Consider the following 26,079-nt stretch of genomic DNA (forward strand, 5'->3'; position numbering starts at 1 on the left):
TCGATCCGGGGGTCGGGGTCAATGTTTCCCTCCGCTAAGGAGGCTCCAGCACGCAGCGCCCTCCAGCCCTGAGGCAGCAGAAACCAGGGAGTGTCTAAGTGGATCTAAGTGGAATCTAAGTGGACGCAGTCACCAAGCTAGCCCCTCCAGCACAGGGATGGGGAGGCCCCAGGCCCCTGTGGACCTGGACTAGTGATCATATCGTTGAACCTGCCTGGGGTGGCCCAGAGTACAGGAAGCCCCAGGAGCCAGGAGCTTTCCAATCTGGGAGCACAAAGGATGTGAGGAAAAAACGGAACCCAGCCTAGCCCAGCCCAGGGAAACACGGAGACATTCCCCTGCCCCAGGCTTCCCTGCCTCTTCTTTGCAGAGACCCTGCTGCTTCTTCAAGGGGGTTGATTCCAGACCCTCCAAGAACAGGGACATGGAGCTCACATACATATCCACACACCAACATGGAGACCACACACATCAATATGGAGATCACACACATCAACAGAAATCACACATGCATATCGACATGGGATTACACACACACAACATGGAGATCACACATACAACATGGAGATTGCACACCTCAACATGGAGATCACACATAACACAGAAATCACACATATCGACATAGGTATTACACACACCCAACATGGAGATCACACACACACAACTTAGAGGTCACACAAGTCAACATGGAGATCACCCATATCAACATGGGTATTACACACACATCAACATGGAATCACACACACATATATCAACATGGAGATTACACACACATTAACGTGGAGACCGCATACCCAACACAGAGATCACACAAGTCAACACGGAGCTCACACACATCAACACGGAAATCACACACATCAACGTGGGGATTACACACACATCAACATAGAGCTCACACATATACCCCAACATGGAGATTACCCACACAACACAAATCACACAAGTCAACATGGCGCTCTCTCTCTCTCTCTCACACACACACACACACACACACAGACACAAGCCCAGCATTCATGGTGGAGCCATCTCTTGTACTCGCTAGCAAAACAATACCTGAGGAGATTCACCTCAAACTTCCAGCCTCATCCCTCATAAAGGGGAAATGGAGCGTTTGGTTTTGGCTTTCATCGGAGCCTGCAATGAGAACTGGCATCACGACGCCCACTTCCTGCCTCTCCCCGCCCAGACCCCTGCCTCAGGGACACCTGTCCTCAGCCAGGCCCTCAGCTGCAGCCAGGCCTTCGCACTCCATAACCCCCAGCTAAGGGTCCCCCTCCCCTGCAGTCTTGCCCTGTATCAGGACGGCCAAGAGCACTGCCCCAGTCCTGGGCACCTTGGGCAGGAAGCTGGCAGAGGCCAGGGCTGCCATTCAAACAGGGGCAGGTGGTTTTGCCAGGAGGAAGTTGACACTTCAAACATGAGTGACGCAGGCCCCACACTGCCTGCTCCCCGTCCCACCCCTCCCTGAGCAGCCACCCCGCCCTCTCCCTCCCTGAGAGCAAGATACCGGGCCAGACATCCTCACCCGCAGTGCTGAGCTGCCCAGGCTGAGGCAGGAGGAGGCCAGAGGCCATGCCCATGGGGTCTCTGCCACCGCTGGCCGCCTTGTACCTGCTGGGGATGCTGGGTGAGTACCCCTTCCCGGTGTCCGCAGGATACCCGGGCTCACCCTGGTGCAAGGAAGGAGATCCCAGTTCTATCCAAGGCTGACTCTGGGGCCCCCATGTCACCTGGAGCGTTGTGGAGATGTGGGGCCACTGGGATCCCTGCCTGCCCCCACCATCCAGCCGCAGCTTGGCCCTCTGCCCTGCGTGTCCCACCCCCAGGAGCATGACCCTGCCTCTCTCATGCGCTGTTGAGAGCCCTGCTTTACCCTTACAGTGCAAGAGAGACTGCAGTGGGGAGCCGCATCCGACGGGGCCCAGACAACACGATTCCTAGGCAGAGTCGGATTTTAGCAGAGCATACAGGCTTCCCTCTGCAGGGTCCCCCACCAACAGCCCAGCCCTTACTTGGTCGCCTCCAGAGACATGGAAGCTCGCCGTCTCTGAGGCAGCTCTGATGATACTCTAGACAGAGTGGGCCGGGGCAGGGTGGGGCCGCCTCTGAGGATGCCACTGACCAAATGTCAAGGATTCACAGGGGAAGTCCTAGTCCGTCTCACACCCCATCCTGGGTCAGTCCCAGAGGGGCCCAGCCAGGCCAGCTGGGATGAGTACACGCTTGGCTGGCTCTCACTCCAGGCCTGGCTTGTAAGCCTGACCCTGTGTGACCTCAGACAGGTCCCCAAGCTGCTCCAGGCCTCGATCTCCCCATTTATGCAATGTGGGAGTTGGGGGTGTGAACTGGGTGAGATCTGACCACTTCCTGAGGATTTGGAAGGTCTGGCAGGGCGACAGAGGTGCATGACTCCGGGCTGGGAACAGGAGGACGCGAGCAGCTTCCAGGCTTGCAGGGAAAGGGTCCGGAGGCCTTGCCTGCCTGGGCAGGGAGCCTCGCAGCCTCCTAGGGAAGCTGGGTGTGCAGGTGTGAGTGTGGGGGGATGTGTGAGTCTTTGTGTGTCTGTGTGCATGTGTGTGAGAACTGTGTGTGTGCGTTCTCATGAGCACGACACGGCCTCCAAATGCAGGATTATCTCCCCAGCATGTGACAAAGCCACCGTGCACACAGGTTCACATGGCTCTTCTCATATCTAACAACAGGTACAAAATGCCTTTGTCCCAAAGTAAGAGGCCTAGAGACAGTCCCTTGGCAGGCTTTGGGGGCCCAGCTGAGGAGGGACCAGGCCCTTAAACTCCCCCCCCACATCCGCTCCTCACCTCTGGCCTCAGACTTTATTGAGACAGGGAGGCTCCCAGCTGAGTATGGAGAGCCGGTGTCCTGCTCCAGGGCCCTCCCACCTGAATCCCATCATGGGGAAGGCTCCTGACAGGACCAGGCGAGTTCCCTGGCCTAACGCAGGCCAGAGTCAGGAAGACTTGAAGGTAAACCCTTCACCCCCAGTATGGGGCCCACCTGGAACCCCAGGAACATGCAGTTCCCAGTGTCCGTGTGAGCCGGTGGGTACCAAGCATTCCCTTCGATCGGTGGGTCACTGCTTACAAAGCACTTTTGAAGCCATTTTCGGCTGCAAGCTTTGCAACAGCCAATGAAGTAGATGGGCCCTTTGGCCCCATTTTTCAGTGGGGAAAATCGAGGCCCAGGAAGTCTGAGTCCAAACCCAGAGTGCAGCAGCTGGTGCACAGCTGAGCCAACCCCAGTCCAGCATTTCTGCCCTCACAGAGGGCCCTATCTGTACCCTTAGCTAAAAGGAAAGGCCCCCAAAGCCGTTCCTGGGCAGGAAAATGGCCCCCGGACACGACCTCCACCAGCAGAGATACAGCCACCAGAGCTGGGGACACCAAGCGTCAGGGCAGGGTCTGGAGTCAAAGAGCGCAGGCACCCTTTGGGCCATTCCAAGGAGACATGCAGCAATGCCAGAGCCCTGGGGACACTGCAGCCTCCTGGCTGGGATTGGGATTTGGCAACTTTTGGACCCTGAGGCATAAAGATGCCCCCAGCACGTCTGGGTACTAGTGACAGGCCAGAGCTTCCCACAGCTGCCCCCCTCTCAGCCCCAGCCTTCCTGGACAGATGCAGGCAGCAAGGTGGGAAAGCAGCTCTGGCAACTGCACGTCCCCAACTGGCCCCAGCCGATGACACCCTAAAGGCCAGCTCTGGGGCCGGCGTGTTCGCTCACGCCTGTAATCCCAGCGCTTTTGGAGGCCAAGGCAGGCGGATCACCAGAGGTCAGGAGTTTGAGACCAGCCTGGCCAACACGGCAGAACCCCATCTCTACTAAACATACAAAAAATTAGCCAGGCGTGGTGGCGCGTGCATGTAATCCCAGCTACTGGGAGGGCTGAGGCAGGAGAATCACTTGAACCCAGGAGGTGGAGGTTGCTGTAAGCTAAAATGGTGCCCCTGCACTCCAGCCTGGGTGACAGAGCAAGACTCCATCTCAAAAAAGGAAGAAGGAAAAAAAAAAACAAACAAGCCTGCACTGTGGCATAGGAAAGTCACGGACTCTGCAGTTTGAATTCTAGTCATCCACTTACCACTGGGCAACCTTGGACTAGTTCTGTAAGCCTCAGTTTCCTCATCTGTAAACTGGGAATAATAATAGCAATAATAATAGAGGCTTATAAGAAAGAATTCGATGAATCAATGTACATAGAGCTTAAGTACAATCCTGGCATATGGTATATTAAGAGCCCAATAAACAGTAATAACAGCAGCAACTATTATTATTATTACCAAGGTCAGCCAGGAACCCAGGGGCGGAGGGTCTTGCCAGAGGCCTGCACGGCCGTCCATCTCTCTACCCCTCGGTCCTCCTGCACAGGCTAGTTACAGACTCATCCATTCATTTATTCACCTACGAATATGACTGACCATCTCCTGTGCGTCCCGCTCTGTAAAACACTGGGAATACAGAGACCCAGGCAGGAGTCTCTGCCCTCAAGAATCTGGGCAGCTAACAGGAGACCGGTTGGAGAACACACGTAAACGAGCACCCGAAGACCGGGTCCCCTCAGCCCTGCAGTCTGTGCTCAGGGTCTCCCTGACTACAGGTGCCTAACACGCCCAGCTAATTTTCAGGGTTTCACCAGGTTGGCCAGGATGGTCTCAATCTCTTTACCTAGTGATCCACCCTCCTCAGCCTCCTAAAGTGTAGGGATTACAGGCATGAGCCACCTTACCTGGCCCTGGTGTCTGCTTTTCAGAAAACCTTTCAAAATTAATTTTAGGCTGGGTGTGGTGGCTCATGCCTGTAATCCCAGCACTCAGGGAGGCCGAGGCGGGCAGATCTCCTGAGGTCAGGAGTTCAAGACCAGCCTGGCCAATGTGGTAAATCCCTGTCTCTACTAAAAATACAAAAATTAGCCAGGCATGGTAGCGGGTGCCTGTAATCCCAATTACTTAGGAGGCTGAGGCAGGAGAATCGCTTGAACCTGGAAGGAGTAGGTTGCAGTGAGTTGAGATCACACCACTGCCCTCCAGCCTGGGAAACAGAGCTAGACTTCATCTCAAAAAAATTTTAAAAAACCAAGCACCCAAAATATTTATACCTTTTGAAATACGGAGTGCAATGGTGGACACAGCAAGTCCCTCGGCCAGAATACCATCTGCACTAGCAGGACATGCCTTTGGCTGGGCAGGCAGGGAGGGTCTCTCTAAGGTGGTGAGGTCTCATCTGGGAACCTAAAACCTAAATGAAGAGCAGAGCCAGCCAGGTGGAGAAAAAAGGGAAGAGAGTCCCAGGCAGAGGGGATGACAGGGCAAAGGCAAGGGGGAAGGACAGGCCTGAGAGGGCAGGGCTCCTACTGGGAGCAGGGCAGCAGGCCCACTGTCCCAGGCTGGGTGAGGCCCTGGCTGGATCACACTCCTCGAAGACCCAGAGCTCCCCACTTACAGCAGGGAATAAAGGGACCTGAGGATCCAGGGGCTGGCAGTGGCCTTCCTGGTCACTCTGTCTCCACCAGTTCAGAGGGGTTTTGCCTGCAGTGACCAGGCAGCAAATTCAGCTCAACCTGACACAACTGATGAACTGTGTGTGTGCGCACATGTGCTGGGTGTGCATATGAACACATAGGTGCACAACCCTGTGGAGGTGTGCTTTGGAGCAATACAGACCTAGTTTGATTTCTGCTCAGGGTTTCTCAGGATCTCATCTATTAAAATAGGGGTTTATTGCTGTACCCACCTCAAAAGACCATTGCAATTATTACATCGGGTTTGTTCAGAGACTAGGTATGGATTGAACACCTACTATGTCCCAGACACTGTTCTAAGTGCCAAGGGCACAGCAGTGAACGAAACAGTCAAAACTCCCTGCCCTGGCGGATCCAGCATAATAGTCAGGGCGTGATGGAGAAACAGACAAGAACCAAACTAAGCCAGTGATCGTGCGAGTATTAGGCAGTCATGAGCGACGTGGAGACGGACAGATAGAGGCGAGCTGGGACTGGAAGCACTGGTGGGATGTGCAGTACTCAGGGAGGATTCGGCGGGTCTCATGAGATGATATTTGAGTCAATACTTGAAAGGAGGGAGTGAGCCCACCGTGTGGAACCTGAGGAGGAGCCTCGCAGGCAGAGGGGCCTCCAGCCGCAGGTCAGTGGGGGAGCCTGGGGCGGCCACAGGGCCCACAGAGTCCTCCGTGAAGACCTGGGCTCTTTCTCCCGTGCACTAGGGAGCCACACAGGAGCAGCGAGGTGAGCATAACTCTCACCTCTCCGGGTCCTCAAGTGCATCTTGAACCCCAGGCCAGATGCATTTGGAAATTCAGAAGGTTTCAGATTGTAGAAGGAAATATTGTATACATAGTACATGCTCATGACACAGGCAGTGAGGTCTGAGGCAAGCACGTGCCTTGAACACATTCCTATGTCTGCAGTGAAACATGAATTTGCACAGTACAGACAGCAGACATCCTCCCACCAAATGCATTAGAAAGGGGCTTCTAGATTTTGGATTTTGAATTGCAGATAAGAGATTGTGGGCCGGGATCACTTCCTCTAGAACTACCACTGTCACCGTGACCATCATCATCATCATGTGCCTTTCAAGGCCTCTCATCGTCCCCAGAGGGACCCTAATACTCCTTCTCTCTGGGGGACAGATATGGTAGGTAGGATAGGAAATGGGTGGTGGCCGTCAGCAGAGAGGATAAGGGTCCCATGCACTGCCACGAACTCCCACGGAGGCATCCGGAGTGAAGCCCTCTCTCCTTCTGGCCCATTTCCCCATCTGTACTACAGAGCAAGCAGGCTCTGGGGCCTCCCAGGGACAGACTCCCACAGGCCGTGTCAGGTGATGGAGGCAGGGTTTCTGTCTTGGCTCTCCCACCAGCTAGCTGTGTGACCTTGGGCAAATCACTCCGCCTCTCTGAACCTTGGTTTCCTGATCTGAAAATGGAGGTGAGCATGGGCCCTTCTTCACAGGGCTGTGGGTAGAAAGAACAAGTCTAGTGCATGAGAGAGCTTTGGGGCAGGTAAAGCTCTAAACAAAACCAAAGGCTTGTCACTGACAGCAGAGACACCTTACAGTTTCATACTGGGTGTGAAACTCAGTCAACAGCAGACCCAGAGCAAGAGAGAGAAATAACAATTTAAATAGCAAAGGTCATTCTGCCCACAACCCACTGTCCACTTACCGGGACAGGCCCTGGGCGAGCCCGATTAGAGACCTGAATCTGCTGTTCCTCCCTGCAGGCTTCATTGCCAGCCCTCTCCTGGTTTAAGCCCAGCGCCATTCTATGCATGCTTTGCACATAAAAGGCTCCTCAGCATAAACCAATCACTTCATCTGTGCTCAACCCAAGAAAGGGAATTTTGGTCCTTTACGATCTTCATTTCCCTAAAGCCCTGATTCCGCTCCAAGTGAGACTTAGCTCCATAGATTCCTGTCATTTCAGAAAAGAGGGATTTCTGACCTTTCAAGTCGCCAACATAGAGGATTCGAGGAAGCAAATCCAGCCCAGCATCCTCCCCAAAACGCAGGCAGGGCTATTGCGTTTGATGTACGTCGATGGCTGTGCCTATGGAGAGGTCTGACTGTGAGAAGGAATTGTTGTTCATGGGAAAGGCAACACTTGACTTGCAAACTACACTAAGTCAGTTGTAGGTTTTTTATCTGTGAAACAAAGTGGCGATAGCCTCCCGTTCTCTGAGACTCTGGAAAGACATGGGGCTTCTGTGAAAACTCTCTGCCCTGGGGTCTGCACAGGGTAGGGGTGCTGTCATTGTATTATCATCAGTCATTATCACAGGCTGATAAATCGGTTAGTGTCCCGACCTGCAGGACGACAACAGGGGCCCGAAGGGAGGGAGTGGGGATGGATGGGCAGGAGACGCGAGAAATGGAGACAAGACAGGAGTCTGATCAAGTCTCGTTTATTGTTGCTGAGCTCACAGCTTAAATAGGCCAGGCAGGGAGGCGGGGCAAAGGAAGCTTGCAGTTGGAAAATTCCGGCCTGGTGTGCCTTGTGCCGCTACCAGCCCCGTGATGCCTCGTGCCGTCCACGGGCTGGACCTGAATCATCAGGACTTGAGCCTTCCACAAGCGGCACCTGGGCTCTCTTGGCCCCAGGATTTGGCCTGTGCTCACAGCTTCCCACAGGTCCCCCTTTTTTATTTTATTTAGAAATTAGGCTGAGTGGTAGTTATGCCCGTGGGAACTGTGCCTGTCTTAGGTCAGAGGACCCCACATGAGAGAACATTGACTCCTTATCCATCATGGGGAGGGAAAAACGTTTTCCTCCTTATCTTAGGCGGAGTGTCCTTACTCATGCTCCTCAGTTGCCCGTCATTGGCTAACCGGTTCAGCTCGCCGGGTGACCTGAGAGGAAAGGTATCAAGCTCCATCTCTAGGTCTACCATCTCCTGCTTGTGGTAATGGACCTGAATGGGCTGCATCTTCATGGCCTCAATTTGTGATCCTGAGAAACTCCTGAGTTTGCTGAGTATAACAGGACCGATTAGACAATAAGACAAGGAGGGAAAGCAATCAGAATAAATAATACCATGTTGTTGACTCCTAAAAAGGGAAAAGATAGAAGACCCTCAGGGCTCGATGTCGTCCCTGGGTGGAGTTGGTTTTTCGGATTTTTTATTTACTTGCTTTACAAGTCTCTCTGGAAGCCACCTGGCCGAATCGGCTTCCTTGGCATAAATGCACACCGATCCTCGACCCCAAATCAGGACCGGGTCCGGGCCATGCCATGCGCCCGTCATGGGATCTTTCCATATTGCCGATGCATAATGGCTTTTGGATTCAAAATGCCAGTGTCGATCAGCAGCGGAGTGTCCTTCTTGATCCAGTGTTAAAAAATTTAAATAAGGAGTGTGATAAAAGGTTTTTTGGTGATCCCTTATGGGGGTACCATTCCCCCTTTTTTATTTTATTTAGAGTGGTTTTTATGGTGAGATGAGCTCTTTCTACTATGCCTTGTCCCTGGGGGTTGTACGGGATGCCTGTAACATGTTGAATGTTTAGCTGAGTACAGAATTGAGTGAAGGCTGTATTGACATAACCAGGCCCGTTGTCAATTTTGATTTTACGTGGACACCCCAGGGATGCAAAGGCAGTTAAAAGATGAGCAATAACATGTTTTGTGGCTTCTCCGGTTTGTAAAGTGGCAAAGATATATCCACTACAAGTATCAATGCAGACATGAACGTATTTAAGATTTCCAAATTCTGGGATGTGGGTAACATCCATTTGCCAAAGGGCGTTAGGTAGGAGGCCTCAAGGGTTAATTCCAAGATGTGGGACCGGTAAGTGAGGTGCACATTGTGTGCAGGACTTTACTATTTGTCGGGCTTGTTCTCTAGTTATGTGATGGAATAGTCTTAAGGATTGAGCATTAAGATGATGCAAGTTGTACGACTGTTGTGCTTGAGCTAGAGGGGTGTTAGGAAGTTGAACTAACAAAACACGGGTGGCTAGGTCAGCCTTGGCATTTCCAGAGGCCAATGGACCAGGTAAGCCTGAATGAGCACGTAAATGTCCAATGTAGAAAGGTTGTGTTCTGGAAATTAATAGCTTTTGTAGTTGAGAAAATAGTTTTGCAGCAGTTGAGGTGTGTTTTATGAATGGGGCTATTTCCAACTTTGGGACAGAGGTAGCAATGTATGCGCTGTCTGTATAGATATTGAGAGGATCATTGGGAAACATGGAAAATGCAGCTATAACTGCATGTAGCTCTGCTAATTGGCAGACGAAGATTGGGATTGAAAGCTGATAGTTTGGTTTGGGGTAACAAAGGCTGCAAGCCCTGTGGATGACCCGTCAGTGAAAATGGTAATTCCATTTGGAAGAGGATGAAGTCTGGTATTTTTAGGAAAAAACGAAATCATGTCTGTTAGCAAAATCTAGAAGCTTATTGGGAGGATAATGATTATCGAGGTTGCCAGTATAAGAGGCAAGTGCAATGGGCCATGCTTCAGTATTTTGCATGAGCCAATGGATCTGCTGTTTGGTATAAGGTTGGACAATGTTGTTAGGTTCCTGTCCGAAATATTCCTTGCCTAGGGTTCTTCCTTTGGTAATTAGACTAGCTACCATAAGGTAGTAAGGTTCAATGACTTTAGTGGGCATATTAGGAAGATGGATCCACATAAGTGGAGCAGTTTGCCAGAACACAGCTGTGGGAGATAATGAGGTATGACATAATAAATTGGAGTGGTTTGTCAATATCGAAAAAGGTGATGGTTTGGTTATTGATAGCTTGGTTAACTAAATTGATAGCTGACTTTGCTTCAGGGGTGAGTTGTCTTAAAGAAGTAGGACTGGGATCCCCTACCAATATATCGTATAGGGGCTTGAGATCAGCTTTGCATAATTTTAGATAAGGTAACAGCCAGTTTATGTCTCCTAATAATTTTTGAAAATCATTGAGGGTTTTTAAACAGTCTAGCCCGAGTTGCACCTTTTGAGTCCATAGGCGAGTTCCACTTAACTGAAATCCTAGGTAAGTGTAGGGATCAGTAAGTTGCACCTTCTCTGGGGCTATGATTAATCCACTAGCAGTAAGGGCAGTTTGTAGACTTTTGAAACAAAACCAGACCACTTCCTCTTTTGATATTTTGGGTTAGCTAATTTTTGTTTAAGGCCTGCGGCTACACGTTCAGCAAATTCCTCTAAGGAGCACACAGACCCACCGCTCTCTGCGGGTTTCTGTTCCTCTTTACCAGAGTTGCTATTAAATGACATTAAGTCAGCTTCCCCCGACTTTTTCTCCTTGCCCTCTTTGGGTTCTGGTTTTTCCAAAACTAACGAATTTTCTTTAAAGGGGGGACTTTTATCGGACAAATTTTTACGAGTCTCTCAGGCAAGTTTCCCCCTGGGTTATGAGATCAGCAATGACTGGATCGTCATGTTTTCGGGCAATGACCTCATTTATCAGATTCCAGTATGAAAAAGCAATTACAGGGACCTTTTGAAGCCCAAAAGCACCATAATAATTTTTTAGGACTTCCCCTACTCTTTTCCAACATTTTTGATCTATGGTTCCTTCCTGAGGGAACCAGGGACAGACGTCCTTAATATAATCAAAATATTTAATTAACCGGTTTACTTTCACCTTTACTCCTCGCGCCTTTAATGCTATGCTTAATTCTTCTACAAACAACTCATGCTTACTAATTTCCTGACCCATAATATCGTCGTCCTCTTACCAGAGAGCAAGGCCGCAGCAGGTTCCCGCGGTGACTCCTCCTCTGGATTTCTTCCTTCAATCCGGCCGGCTTCGACGACGTCCCTCACTGTGTCCCTCTTACTTCAGGTCCCTGTTCGGGCGCCAAACTGTCCCGACCTGCAGGACGACAACAGGGGCCCGAAGGGAGGGAGTGGGGATGGATGGGCAGGAGACGCGAGAAATGGAGACAAGACAGGAGTCTGATCAAGTCTCGTTTATTGTTGCTGAGCTCACAGCTTAAATAGGCCAGGAGGGGAGGTGGGGCAAAGGAAGCTTGCAGTTGGAAAATTCCGGCCTGGTGTGCCTCGTGCCGCTACCAGCCCCGTGCCGCCTCGTGCCGTCCACGGGCTGGACCTGAATCATCAGGACTTGAGCCTTCCACAAGCAGCACCTGGGCTCTCTTGGCCCCAGGATTTGGCCTGTGCTCACAGCTTCCCACAGGTTAGATCTAACTAAAGTGTCTGAATCCAGGTGCCTGCCGAGTCCTAAGCAGACCACACTCTTGCCTCCATTTCCCAGGGTGCAGGGGCGTCAGAAGCAAATCCTGAGGTACCCAGGCAGGACCTAGGAGTGAGCCAGAGGCAGGGACGGAGAGTGCAGGATGCAAAGCCGGCAGCCCTGAGCTGACTTCTGGCTGTGCCCTCACGCCCAGGCACCACGACAGTCTCCTCTTCTGTAAACTGGGACCCATCATCAAGAAGGGCCCATGCTCACCTCCGTTTTCAACAAACATTCATCTCTAATTCCAAAGACCAAAAGACATTTGTAAGTTTCTGGCAAAGGCATTTGGTGCAAATCCTGACCTGAACGAATGGGAGGCTATTTATAATCTTGACGCATCCCACTTAGTGTGAAACTGCATATGTTTCCCCGCAGTCTTGCCATGTGTTTGAAGCCAGGGTTCTCTAGACACATGGTGACAGTAGGATGCCAGCGAGGCATTGACAAAACAGAAGGTGAGGGCCACAGCCACTGCCCGGGGCCGCCAGAGGCGCAGCCACTGGAGCCAGGATAGCCTATTTTTCAAAAACGCCTGGATCTTGAAATTAGTTTAAAAATCCAAACAAAATTAAAAGAAACCTTTTTAAAAAAAAAAAAATTGGCTCAAAAAAATTTAAACACTGTGCAGACCAAATAAAAACTCATGGGATGGTGTAATGACAGCCGAAGGAGAATCATCCTGAAAGAGGAGCGAGAGGGATGGAGAGGATATAAATGTCTCGGAGCTGCTTTTGGGAACGCATCGGATGCTCACCAAGACCTCAGGGCAGGCGGGGCCAAAAATATTATTTCTGCCAATGCAAAGACAAGAGGCTCTGGGGGTGTGATAAGCCTTTTCTAACTTCTTTGGCCCTGAGTTTTGCCTGGGTTTGCCCAGTCCAGGCCCTAAATTGTGGGAGCTCCAAGGGGAGGGGAGCAGGGGAAGGAAGGGGTCTTCAGCGAATTCTCCTCCGTAGCCCCAGCTGCTCGGGGTCAGGTGTGGCTGCGGATAAGGAAACGGCACAGTGCTTCCAGGCCTCGGGGTCCTCCTGGTCCCCAGTCGCAAGGATTTTGCCCACAGCTTTAGCAATAGCAGGAGCCTCAGGCTCCGTGAGGCTAGGAAGGAGGGAGCAGGAGTAAGCTGTAGACCCCCAGAGGAGGTCAGGGAGACCCTGAGCACAGACTGCAGGGCTCAGGGAACGGAGGGTGCTGGTCCGACCCCTGTGAGAAGCAGCTGAAAAATGAAAATAGGTGGTGGACCCTCAAAACCTGAATATTCATTCTGTCCCCTAGATTATAAGTAAAAAAACAAACAAACAAAACCTGAACATATTCGTGGACAGGCAGAAAGAATATACACTAGACACCCAGGAAGCTTCCAAGTCAGACAGGCCTCTCATTGCCCACCTCTGCCCTCCCTCCACCAGCAGCTGAAATCCATCAGGAGCTAAAGATTACAGATCACAGGTGTTTGAACCAAGGGGAAGGTGAGGGATTGTGGAATTTCACTTCCTTACTTTACAGACGAAGAAACTGAGCCCAGAGAGGTTGAGTGGCTTGCCAAGGTCACACAGCATGTTCATAGCTAAGTGTTCCCACTGAAGGTTTTACTGACTGAACAGAATCACAAGTTCATTCCTTTTGATCAGGATTGCACATCAGGGCGGTGCAGGAATCAATGAAACCCGGGGCAGGCCATCATGGGCTTTCCACTGGAGGGAAGGGAGGCAGTTGGGGCCTTGCTGGGAAAAGCTCAGACTCAGTGCCAGACGGCTGGGGTGGAGTTCAGGCACCAGCACCCATTAGCTGCTTGGATGAGTTATTTAACCCTTCTCAGTTTCCTTGTCTGTAAAATTGGGACCAAAATAATAGCACCTACTTCATAGCATTGTGGTGAGAACTGGGAGAGTTCATGTGTAAAAGGCCTGGAAAAGTGAAAACATTTAAAGTGTTGGCGATGGTGACGGTGACGGTGATGATGATGGTGACGGTGACGGTGATGGTGATAGTGATGGTGGTGACGGTGATGATGATGGTGACTGTGACGGTGATCGTGATGGTGATGGTGATGGTGACAGTGATGATGGTGACGGTGATCGTGATGGTGATGGTGATGGTGACGGTGATGGTGATAGCAATGGTGATGGTGATGGTGATAGCAATGGTGATGATGATGGTGACGGTGACGGTGGTGATGATGGTGACGGTGACGGTGGTGATGATGGTGATGGTGATGGTGGTGATGATGGCGACGGTGATGAAGGAAGAAGAGAGAAAGTGATGTTCATCTGGGAACCAGACAGGCACCTGGAGGAAGGTTCCAGGGCAACACCCTAGAACGCATACATATCTTTTTTTTTTTTTTTTTTTGAGACAGAGTCTCACTCTGTTGCCCAGGCTGGAGTGCAGTGGTGTGATCCCGGCTCACTGCAACCTCTGCCTCCCGGGTTCAAATGATTCTCCTGCCTCAGCCCTCCTAGTAGGTGGGATTACAGGCACCCGCCACCACGCCCAGGTAATTTTTTAATATTTTTAGTAGAGACAGGGTTTCACCACGTTGGTCAGGCTGGTCTCGAACTCCTGACCTTGTGATCCGCTGGCCTCAGCCTCCCAAAGTACTAGGATTACAGGCGTGAGCCACTGCACCAGCCTTAAATATCTTTTTTATTAAAGCACTTGTTAGAACTTTTTTTAAAGAATTTCACTTGGTTCTCCAGCTTGTTCAGTCTTTCCGGAGAATGTTCTCTGAGCGCGGCCAAGGCTGTTCTGTATGGAATCTGCCAAGACTGTAAGGCCCGGGACCTGCCCCCAGGGCTTCAGGATCTGGCTGCACGAGCGCTTCCAGTCAGATCCAGGTGGTGTTCATCTCTGCATCTCCAAACCTGGAGGAGCAGCAATGGGGTGGCTGGGAGCAGAGAACATGGTTTTGGAGTCAGACACATGGTTTGACGCCACCTGCCAGCTATATCACCCAGGACAGGGCATTTGCCCTCTCCTGACACTGATACCAGGAACGTGCTCAACTCTCGTGATGGTGCTATGCGGAAGATTAACAGCAATATCTTGATGAACCATCCTGAGAGCTAAGTATGAAGCAAGTGCTCAATAGTTGGCAGCTGCTATTGATAATGAACGTTGAGTATGGTGAGTGGGGAAATGGAGATGCGGCTTGATCTACAGTGGGGTTACCTCTCAATAAACCCATTGTAGGCTGAAAACATCCTAAGTCAAAAATTCATTTAATACCCCAATCGACCCACTGCAAACTTGAAACATCATTAAGTTGAACCATCCTAAGTCTCGACCATGTGTGTGCCGTTTCCAAGTTAGGAGAAAGAAGTGGTGAGCCCCATGGTCTGGCTCTCTGTGCTCCTGGATGAGGAACCCTCCCACTGGAAGAGCTTCCCGAGGGTCTGCCGCCCTGGGCACACCTTCGCCAGGCCCAGCCTCCTCCGCAGATCAGTAACACCCACTCTGAGCACTGAACACGGGCCAGGAAAGCACTGGGCTAAGCCCTTTGCATAGGTCAGCTAATCTCAGCCTTCACAACAGCTCTAGAAAGCTAGTCCCATTCTCATCCTCATGCTATGATTGAGGAAATCGAGGCTCAGAGGCACAGAGAGAGGAGACTTGTTTCCCAGACTCTATAGGCAGGAAGTGGCAGAGCCGATACTCAGAACCAGAGCAGCAGAAAGTTACCAGTGACTGAAAACCCATCCTGACTTGTATAGCACTGAAGGGCAGATCTTCGGAGCCCCACTCACCATAGGTGCCACGTTAAGCTGCCTTAGCCCTCGAGACTTAGCCGGAGGGATGACTCCTTCAAGGCAGACTGCCCTGCTGATGGGCAGCTGGGATGAGAGGGAAATGGGAATGAGAGGTCAGGAGTAAGAGGTGAGGGCAGGGCAAAGGGCCTCCTTCCTGATCTCTCACGCTGGCTGGACATCCCCCCTACAGCCTCCTGAGGCTGCCCTGCCTGCAGCAGATGAAATGATTGGCTGTGTGAGGTGGCTCATGCCTGTAATCCCAGCACTTTGGGAGGCTGAACCAGTTGGATCACTTGAGGTCAGGAGTTCAAGACCATCCTGGCCAACATGGTGAAACCTCGTCTCTACTAAAAGTACAAAAGTTAGCTGTGGGTGGTGCTGCCTGTCTGTAGTCTCAGCTACTCGGGAGGTTGAGGCAGGAGAACTGCTTGAACCCAGGAGGTGGAGGTTGCAGTGAGCCAAGATCGTGCCACTGCACTCCAGTCTGGGCAACAGAGCAAGACTCTGTCTCAAAAAAAAAAAAAAAAAATTGATCAGATGATTGACAACCGGACCATCCCTTTTCACCCGGGCCAGAGCTTTGCACATTTCCCTGTTGATGAGAATAACCTTCCTCTTGCAAGGCCCATGACTCCTAGAGCAACAACAGCGATAGAATCTTGCAGATTCAGGGGAGACTTATCACAGGCCATGATGACTTCTTTACGAGGAGTCTTGAATCGGGGGCAAGGACAGCTTTTTCAAAACACACTTATTTCTGAAGAGATGGGATCTTGCTATGTTGTCCAGGCTGGACTCAAACTCCTAGGTTCAAGTGATCCTCTTGCCTCAGCCTGCTGAATAGCTGGGACTATAGCCTTGAGCGACCAGCCCAGCTAAACACACCTGTTTTTTAACACCCAGCAACAATTTCTCACAAGCAATTTGAACACAGCCTTTCAGGATTAATATATAAAGTGGTCTCCTTGACCCAGTGCCGTAAACCCAAGAGTAAACCCAAGTCAGACAGATGGAAATGAAAATATTGTACCTGCCTCCTAACTGATAACGCTGGGTGGTAAACACAGAGGTTAAGCTTTGAAGCCACATGAACTTGCCACTCCACCTCGTCCCACCCAGATTAAACCCCTTCCCCAGCCGCAGATAAGCTGGCTGGCTGCCGCTCTGCTGAGAGCCCGGCAATGGGCCACTTTGCCCCCGCTCCACAGTGAGACAGGGCTACAAGGAGGCGGAGCTTCCCCGTGGCCCACATTGGGGAAGGCTGATTCCCTGCAGACCCCTGTTCGCTGGGCCTGTCGCCTTGCCTTGATGGCCAGCTAGCTGGCTACACTACCGTGGCCAGGTCCCGCCATCTCTTTAAGCTTGGTCCTCTCCAGAAACGGGCAGCTATTAATGACAAGGGGCTGTCATTCTTATCCTGTCTTGGAAATGCTAGAAAGTAGCAAATGTTGTCTTGGGTTCCCTTTCTGGCTCATTTCTTTTCTTTTTTTTTTTAAAGACAGAGTCCCACCCTCTCACCCAAGCTGGAGTGCAGTGGTGCAATCTCAGCTCACTGCAGCCTCCGCCTCCCAGGTTCAAGCAATTCTCCTGCCTCAGCCTCCCGAGTAGCTGGGATTACAAACATGTACCACCACCTCGAACTAAATTTTGTATTTTTAGTAGAGACAGGGTTTCTCCATATTGGCCAGGATGGTCTCAAACTCCTGACCTCAAGCGATCAGCCCACTTCGGCCTCCCAAGATGCTGGGATTATAGTCATTAGCCACCACGCTTGGTCCCTCTCTGGTTCATTTCTCCATTCTCTAGAACTAAGGAGCTCAAACTTTTTTGAGTGGAAGCAACACGCAGGACATTTTTACATTACGACTCCCCACATGCAAAAAGTGATCCTTACCCTCACAATGCACAGTGCATTCTGGAATTCTTTTTTATTTATTTTATTATTTATTTTATTTTATTGAGACAGGGTCTTACTCTGTCACCCAAGCTGGAGTGCTATGGCACGATCATAGCTCACTGCAGGGTCCAACTCCTGGGCTCAAGCGACCCTCCCACCCTGGCCCCTCTAAGTGCTGGGATTACAGTCATATGCCACTGTACATGGCCTCTCTATTCTATTCCGTTTCAATTTTTAAAAAATGGATGGCCCACGTGCCATGGCTCACACCTGTAATCCCAGCACTTTAGGAAGATGAGGCACGAGGATCACTTGACCCCAGGAGTTCAGAACCAGCCTGGACAACATAGTGAGACCCCCATCTCTATTAAAAAAAATGTAAAAAAAAATTAGCAGGGCCTGGTGGCCTGTGATCCTAGCTACTCAAGAGGCTGAGGCGGGAGGATCCTTTAAGCCAGGGAGGTTGGGGCTGCAGTGAGCCATGATCACACCATGCACTCCAACCTGGGTGAGGAAAGTGAGGTCCTGTCTCAAAAAATCATAATAATAATTGATGGTTACATGATTATATGGGTTAGAATGAGAGAATTTGAGGTAGGCGGTGATGGAACTGATGTATGTCTTGATTGTGCTGGTGGTCACACACATGTATATATGTGACATTCACGGACTCATGCAGTTAAAAAAATAGATTTCATGTATGTTCAGTTTAAAAGTAAAGTTTTTTAAGAAAAAAAAAATTGATGGCTGCAACCCACTAAATAGAATTCCTATCACTAAGGGGTTCCAACCTGGAGTATGAAAATTCCTGTCTGTAAAACCCATGATACTGGGTGGCCGGAGGAAGAAAGGTCCATTGCTCCGGCTGCGGGTGGTGAGCTGGGAGAAGGGAGAGGGTGGGAGGCTTCACTTCTGACCCTCCTCTCTCCTCTCTGCAGTCACTTCCTGCCTCGGACAGCTCAGCCCGGGGGACCCAGGTAAGGAAGAGCCGTGTGGAGAAAGGCCTGAGGCAGGGGGAGAGTGGGGCCGCGGTTTCATCAGGCTGCAGGGGACCTCTGGATGAAGCCATCACTTCTGCCGGAGTGAACCCCACCCTACACAGAGTGACCCCCAGCATACACACAGACACATAGATGCAGACACACGCACATGTAAGATGCTCACGTCCACATGGGTCCCCTCAACAGCCGTGAATCACCCACAAATGCCAGATCTCAGGAGAATTATTATTTGACCTGCTCACCACCCACAGAAAACATCCCAGCTCGTAAATGGTCCTTGCAAAGTCCTGTTTCCTACCCAATCCTGCCAGACACCCCATGGTCAAAGATGCAGAGAGAGGCTGAAGACTGATTATCAAGTGTGTGGAATGCCCTGCCCCAGAGGCTGGACTTTAGTCGTAGAGGCTGTTTGCCAAACAGGGTTCCACGGTGCACGTCGAACAAACGGCAGGCAACGCCATCTCCCGCTGAAGACTGACAGTGTGCATCAGCCCAGTAAAGGCTCTGAGAAGTCCTGCAGTGAAGAAATACATCACGCTTTTTTAACCCAGCAGTTTCCACCTTATTTCACCACAGACCTCTCCTTCACATTGACCGGGCTAACATCGTGCTGAATGTATCTGGGGAGAATTGTGGCTGAAGGGTCTTGAGAAGCCACTGTGCAGCCAGAGGGGGTGACAGGGGCCTTAGCAGGCCCTGAGCCCGACCTGGACCCTGCACTGACATCCTGGCTCCAAGCTGTGGCACACGGCTTGACCTCCTTGAGCCCTAGTTTCTCCAGCTGTGAAATGGGAGGAAAATCTCTCGCCTGGTGAAGCTGCAATGAGTCAGCTCGCTGGGCAGACAGCCTGCAAAGCGACCCACCAATGCCAGGTGTTGGCAGGCGCTTGCTCTGCCTCTAACTAGCCAAGTGTCCTTGGCAAACCCTGGCCCGGAGCTGTGGCACCAGAGTGTCCTCGTCAGAAGAAAAGAGCAGCCTGACCAGTGGTTCGTGACCAGGGAAAACCTCCCCCTCAGTCACCTGGGACAGCCTTTCACATTTCCAAAAGTTTCTTGAATCAGTGACACATTCATCTAGCTCCAAAATTTAAAAAAAATATAAAGATCTGTAGTGAAGAGCCTCACTTCCATCTCTATTCCCGTCTGTCCCAGTCACCCCCACAGCGACCCCAGCATGCCAGGTAATGACTACGTTTGTTTCTTGCATATTCTTCAAGAAGCTCTTTATGCAAATACACACACACACACACACCCCACACCATACACACACCACACACACGCACACACACCCCACACCATACACACCCCCACACACACACACATACACACACACCCCACACCATACACACACCACACACACGCACACACACACCACACACACCACACAGACACCCCACAACCACACCATATACACATAACACACCCACCACACATACACCCACACACACACCACACCACACACACACACACCACACCACACACACACACACCCCACACCATACATACACCACACACATGCACACGCACACCACACACGCACACGCACACCACACACACACCACCACACCACACACACACCACACAGACACCCCACAACCACACCATATACACATAACACACCCACCACACATACACCCACACACACACCACACCACACACACATACACACCACACCACACACACACACACCCCACACCATACACACACCACACACATGCACACACACACCACACACACACACCACACACCATACACACACCACACACACAACCCCCACCACACCACACACACACCCCACAACCACACTATATACACATAACGCACCCACCACACACACACACCACACCACACACACACACACACACACCATACACACACCACACACACACACAGCACATACAGATGTATATTTTTCCCCTCATGGAGTCTGATAAAATCACACAAGCCACATGTCTACCCATGACCCAGCAATTCCAACCCTAGGTGTTTACCCAAGAGAAGTGGAAACATCCCCACACAAAGACCTGTATGTGAATGTCGCAGCAGCTTTATTCATAATAGGCAAAACCCAAAAAGAAACCAAATAGTGAATGGAAAACAAATGTAACATGTTCATATAGTGAACTATCACTCAGCAATGAAAAGGGAGGAACTGCTTATGCGTGCAGAGACGTAGCTAAATCTCAAATACACGCTAAGCAAAAAAAGCCCAAACGAAATAAAACACGTGCTGCGTGATTCCACGTCTATGACATTGCAGCTCAGGCAGAACTCATCTCTCCGGACAGAAAGCAGATCAGTGTTTGCCTGAGGCTGGATTCAGTGAAATTAACTATAAAGGGGCATTAGGGAACTTTCTAGATGACGGAAATGTTCCATATCTAGATTACGGTGGTGGTTACATGCAGGTATACATTTGTATATGAAATTCCATCAAACAGTACCCTTAAAATGAATGCATTTCACTGTATGTAAATTATAACTCAATAAAATTTTTTTTTTTTTTTTTTTGAGACGGAATCTCCTGTCACCCAGGCTGGAGTGCAGTGGCGTGATCTTGGCTCACTGCAACCTCTGCCTCCAAGGTTCAAGCAATTCTCCAGTTTTAGCCCCCAAAGTAGCTGAGATTACAGGCACGAACCACCACACCCAGCTAATTTTTTTTTTTTTTTTTTTTTTTTTTTTTTAGTAGAGATGGGGTTTTACCATGTTGGCCAGGCTGGTCTCAAACTCCTGACCTCAAGTGATCCACCCGCCTTAGCCTCCCAAAGTGCTGGGATTATAGGCATGAGCCACCACACCCAGCCTAAAATTAATTTTTAAAGATCTTTTAAGAAGCAGACACCAGGCCCAATCTCAGACCCGTTGAGACAGAATTTCCAGGACAGGGGCCATCCAGCTGGACGGTGGGTGGTGAGAATACCTTGCCCATTTCTCTGAGCTCCCATCTGGCTCTGAAATCTGGAGCCCCACCCTCCTGGGTCCAGCTTCAGGGCTGCCTGGGTCAGGGCTGCCCAAGCCTGAGGTTCTGGGAAGCTTCTGCAGTGCCCCAGAAGGGATGAAGCTCACAAGGGGTGAGGCAGGCAGCCCACAGGGCAGGACGGAGCTTGGGTGGGCATGGGGCCTGGTAGGAAGAGGGCAGTGAGGAGTCCCAGGGGGGAGCCCCTCCCAGCCTGACCCCCACCACACCTCTCTGACCCCCAGATTTCCACGTGAGGCTCACCAACTCCAACTCAAGGTGCCAGGGCCACCTGGAGGTCTACATCAAGGAAGAGTGGCACATGGTTTGCAGCCAGAGCTGGGGCAGGAACCCCAACCACCAGGAGACGCCCAGACAAGTGTCAGAAGTCTGCCATCAGCTGCACTGTGGGATGGCCTTAAGCCTTGGCCCCTTACCTATCACCTTCACATATCAGAGTCCAGTCATCTGCCATGGATACCTGGGCTCCTTCTCCAACTGCAGCTACAGAAGAACAGAGCGGTGTCAACCTCTGGGCCTGATCTGCTTAGGTGGGTAACTAGCCAGCCACACGGCCACCCTGGGCCTGGGCACCAGCCCCGAGGAGATTGCCTAAGGCCTGTGACGGAGGGGCTGAGCAGGTGGGTGGAAGGGGTAGGGGGACCCCAGTTTATAACCACTCCCCAAGACATATACACAGGAGGGGGACTGGAAGGGGCCAGCACCCATCCGTAGGATGACAATCGGGGACTTAGTTCTGCCAGTCGCTGACTTCATCGGCACCTCTGAGCCTCGATTGCCCCATCTGTGAAGTGGGGTGGTGCTTCCCGCCTTGAAGAAGGAGGGTTAGAGGCAATGTGTGGATCAAGCGGGCCTAGCGTGGCAATGGTGCTCACAGCAGAGCTCCTGGTCTTCTCAAGACTGCGGCTGCCCCTGGCCCCGCCCACGCCACATTCCTCCCTCACCGGAGTGTCTCATTGCAGAGCCCCAGAAGACGACGCCTCCACCCACAAGGCCCCTACCCACCACGACTCCGGAGCCCACAGGTAAGAGGATTCTAAACCCTCCGTGGGGAGTCAGAGCTAGCCAATAAAAACCCCGGATGCCCACTTGCATCTGAATTTCCGATAAAGGTGGAAATGTTTAGTATTGGTGTGTGCTACGCAATATTCGGGACCCCACCACCTCCCAAGGCCAAGCGTTGGTCAGCAGTTGTCCACACGTTGGGGCCAAGCAGCAAGGAGTGCCGTGTGCTTGCCCAGGAAGCCCTGGGTGCTCAGGCTGGCTCCCCCTCCCGCTCTCTCCTCTCCCAGCTCCTCCCAGGCTGCAGCTGGTGGCACGGCCCGGGGGCTGGCACTGTGCCGGCATGGTGGAGTTCTACAGCGGCAGCCTGGGGGGCACCATCATCTATGAGGCCCAGGACAAGACCCAGGACCTGGAGAACTTCCTCTGCGACAGCCTCCAGTGTGGCTCCTTCTTGAAGCATCTGCCAGAGCCCGAGGCAGCCAGAAGCCAAGACGCAGGGGAGCCGTGGAAACGCAGGCCCTTGCCTATCCAATGGAAGATCCAGAACTCCAGCTGTACCTCTCTGGAGCAGTGCTTCAGCAAAATCAAGCCCCAGAAAAGTGGCCGAGCTCTGGCCCTCCTCTGCTCAGGTACGTGAGAACTTGGCCAAGCCCCAAGAGGCCTTCTGCTGCCCTAGGTGGGGTCACGAGCATCCCAGAAGGTCAGGGAATATCGTGTGTGGCCTGGAAACCCCTGCGTGCAGCACAGGGTCTAAGGCACTGTGGAGAAGACAAGGGAAGTGGAGGCCTGGTCTTGGCCTCCCAGAGGTAGGAAGGGGTGGGGTGCAGAGGATGCCTCCAGGACCCCTTGGGAGTCTCTGCAAAGCTATGCAGGCCAAGCCCCAAGAAACCGCTGGCTCAGCTGGGGAGGGGAGTCAGCGGGACTTCCAGGAGAGGCAAGTTCTCTTTATGGATTTGGGGGAGAAAAAAACGTCTGGGTAGGAACTGTGGCTTGTGCCAAAGATGGGGCATTTGGAGGGGTGGGCCTTGCAGGAGGGGCGTTTGTAAATCCCAAGAGTTAACACTGGAGCAATGGTGAGAGGTGGGAGGTCCCTGAGGCCTGGGGGTCAGAGCACAGCAGGCAAAGAGAGACACCACCACCCTTGAGGGCTCTCTGCAGAGGATCCTGCACCATGGGCTGATAAGGTAAAGAGAATGACCGCCTGTAATCCCAACACTTTGGGAAGCCGAGGCAGGCGGATCACAAGGTCAGGAGATTGAGACCAGCCTGGCTAACATGGTGAAACCCCGACTCTACTAAAAATACAAAAATTAGCCAGATGTGGTGGCACACGCCTGTAGTCCCAGCTACTTGGGAGGCTAAGGCAGGAGAATCGTCTGAACCCAGGAGACAGAGGTTGCAGTGAGCCGAGATTGCGCCATTGTACTCCAGCCTGGGCAACAGAGCAATACTCCATCTCAAAAAAAAAAAAAAAAAGAAAAGAAAAAAAAGCCAGGCACAGTGGCTCAAGCCTGTAATCTCAGCACTTTGAGAGGCTGAGGCAGGCAGATCACCTGAGGTCGGGAGTTCAAAACCAGCCTAACATGGAGAAACCCTGTCTCTACTAAAAATACAAAAAATTAGCTGAGCATGGTGGCACATGCCTGTAATCCCAGCTACTTAGGAGGCTGAGGCAGGAGAATCGCTTGAATGCAGGAGGCGGAGGTTGCAGTGAGCTGAGATCACGCCATTGTACTCCAGCCTGGGCAACAGAGCAAGACTCCATCTCAAAAAAAAAAAAAAAAAAAAAAAGGAATGATCCTGCTGTGTGGTTAAGGGGAAGAGGCAGGTGAGACTGAGCCTGTGAGACCCCAGTGGGCCAAACCAGGATCAATGAAGAAAACCAAAGGGAAGAAACCACAGCTGAAATGAAGGAAGAATCCTCGCAGGACGCCTCCCTCCGGAGGCAGCGGCTTCCTATCACCAGAGGTGTTCTTAGTGAAGTCCAGACGGTACTTACCGAGCGCTTACTTCGTGCAGGGACCATTCCTGGGCATTCTAAATCTTCACATGACCTTAGGAAGTGGGTATTATTATTACCATCTCTTTCACAGTGAGGAGGCTGAGGTTCAGAGAGGTTAAGCTTCTTGCCCAGTATTATAGAGCACTTGCTGGGATTTCTGAACAAGCAGGGTCACTCTAGAGCCTGTCTGAGCTTCAGCGACTCAGTGTGGTCCTGAACCCGTGGCAGCTGGTTAGAAATGCAGGTGCTCAAGCCCCCGCCCGGACCTTCCGAATCAGAATCCACTTTGCAGCAAGGTCTTTGGTGATTTATGTACACAAATTTAGGAAGCACTGCTCGCAGCCACCTGGCTGTCTGCAGGCACAGCTGCCCCACATCGCTGGGTACCTGGTGTGAATCAGTGAAATGCTGCCCCCTCCCAGCAGAAGCAGCCCCCATGGGTCTCTTGGCCTGATGAGGGAAGCAGGGGCTGGCTGGCAGTCCCACCTGCCCTCAGCTACGATCCTTCCTGCAGGCTACAACCTGCCAAACCATACCCAGGGTTCTTGCCTTTGAAACTTCTTCTGAATAGTATTTCCTAGGGCTTTCAAGGTGGATGTTGCTATGGAAACCGGCCAAAGCTGGTGAGATCATAACTCACTGTGAACTGAGCATGCGTGGGCCTCAGCCATGGACTCCCAGGCCCCACCTTGGCAGGCAGAAATGAATGCGAGCCTCTGTTGAGCCAGGCCCTGTTTGCTGAAAGCCTGGCCCTCGGCGTGCGGCGCCTGGGCAGCAGGATCTGTCCTCACTGTGAACTGCCAGGACTCAGGGCAAGAGGTCTTTCCAATTGGGCCTCAGTTTTCCTCTTCTGAAAGCGCCTCGTCTTCCCAAAGTGCAGCAGGAGGGTGAGAGGATGTTTCCAAGTGGGAAGTGGACCTAGGTGGAACCTATTTCCCATTCTCGTCTCTTACCTCCACCTGGCATGGGGCCAACTCCCCAACAGTGGCTGGAACAGCCTTCCTGCAGAGAGAGTCTATGCTGCTGTGTCTCAGGATGGTGCTGGCAGCTGACCAGAGGCACCAGAGATGGTGCTGGGTCAGGGGAAGAGCCACGGAGGGGGCCAGAGGAGGGGACAGAAAGGAAGGCGGCCTCTCCTGGGGGTCCCACACAGTGCCTTCCCCTAGCCAGGGCCCGGCTTTGCCAGTGGCATGGGGCCCCAGGAAGCAGCACACAGGCTCAAGGCCACACATGCCCCTCCTCTCCCATTGCTTCCCCTCTCAGGTTTCCAGCCCAAGGTGCAGAGCCGCCTGGTGGGGGGCAGCAGCATGTGTGAAGGCACCGTGGAGGTGCGCCAGGGGGCACAGTGGGCAACCCTGTGCGACAGCTCTTCAGCCAGGAGCCCGCTGCGGTGGGAGGAGGTGTGCCGGGAGCAGCAGTGTGGCGGCATCAACTCCTATCGTGTGCTGGACGCTGGTGAGCCAACATCCCAGGGGCTCTCCTGTCTCCAGCAGAAGCTGTCCCAGTGCCACGAGCTTCAGGAGAAAAATTCCCGCTGCAAGAAGGTGTTCATCACATGTGAGTTAGCCACAGCCCACAGTGGGTGGAAGCAGTTAAACTCTGCCAGTGGCATGGGGTCCCAGGAAGCAGCACACAGTTCAACTTTACCTCTAGGACCCGGTCAGGGTGTATGTCTCTAAAGGGAAGCCCTGGGGAGCTAGACAGA

The 26,079-nt window shown here is 51.9% G+C and overlaps 1 protein-coding gene across 1 annotated transcript in view; it reads left to right on the forward strand.

Moving 5' to 3' along the window:
* The first annotated feature begins 1,511 nt into the window (after positions 1–1,511).
* The window catches only part of CD5 (CD5 molecule), a 33,836-nt gene continuing 9,268 nt past the window's right edge, over positions 1,512–26,079 (forward strand). The window contains exons 1-6 of the mRNA XM_003920192.3: positions 1,512–1,627; positions 18,325–18,363; positions 21,592–21,897; positions 22,330–22,392; positions 22,660–23,001; positions 25,638–25,931. Coding sequence (XP_003920241.2) covers positions 1,573–1,627; positions 18,325–18,363; positions 21,592–21,897; positions 22,330–22,392; positions 22,660–23,001; positions 25,638–25,931 — 1,099 coding nt within the window. The 5' untranslated portion in view covers positions 1,512–1,572. The remainder of the gene's footprint in view (positions 1,628–18,324; positions 18,364–21,591; positions 21,898–22,329; positions 22,393–22,659; positions 23,002–25,637; positions 25,932–26,079) is intronic.

This window comes from Saimiri boliviensis, chromosome 6, assembly GCF_048565385.1.
Source record: "Saimiri boliviensis isolate mSaiBol1 chromosome 6, mSaiBol1.pri, whole genome shotgun sequence".
NCBI classification, from domain to species: Eukaryota; Metazoa; Chordata; class Mammalia; order Primates; family Cebidae; genus Saimiri; species Saimiri boliviensis.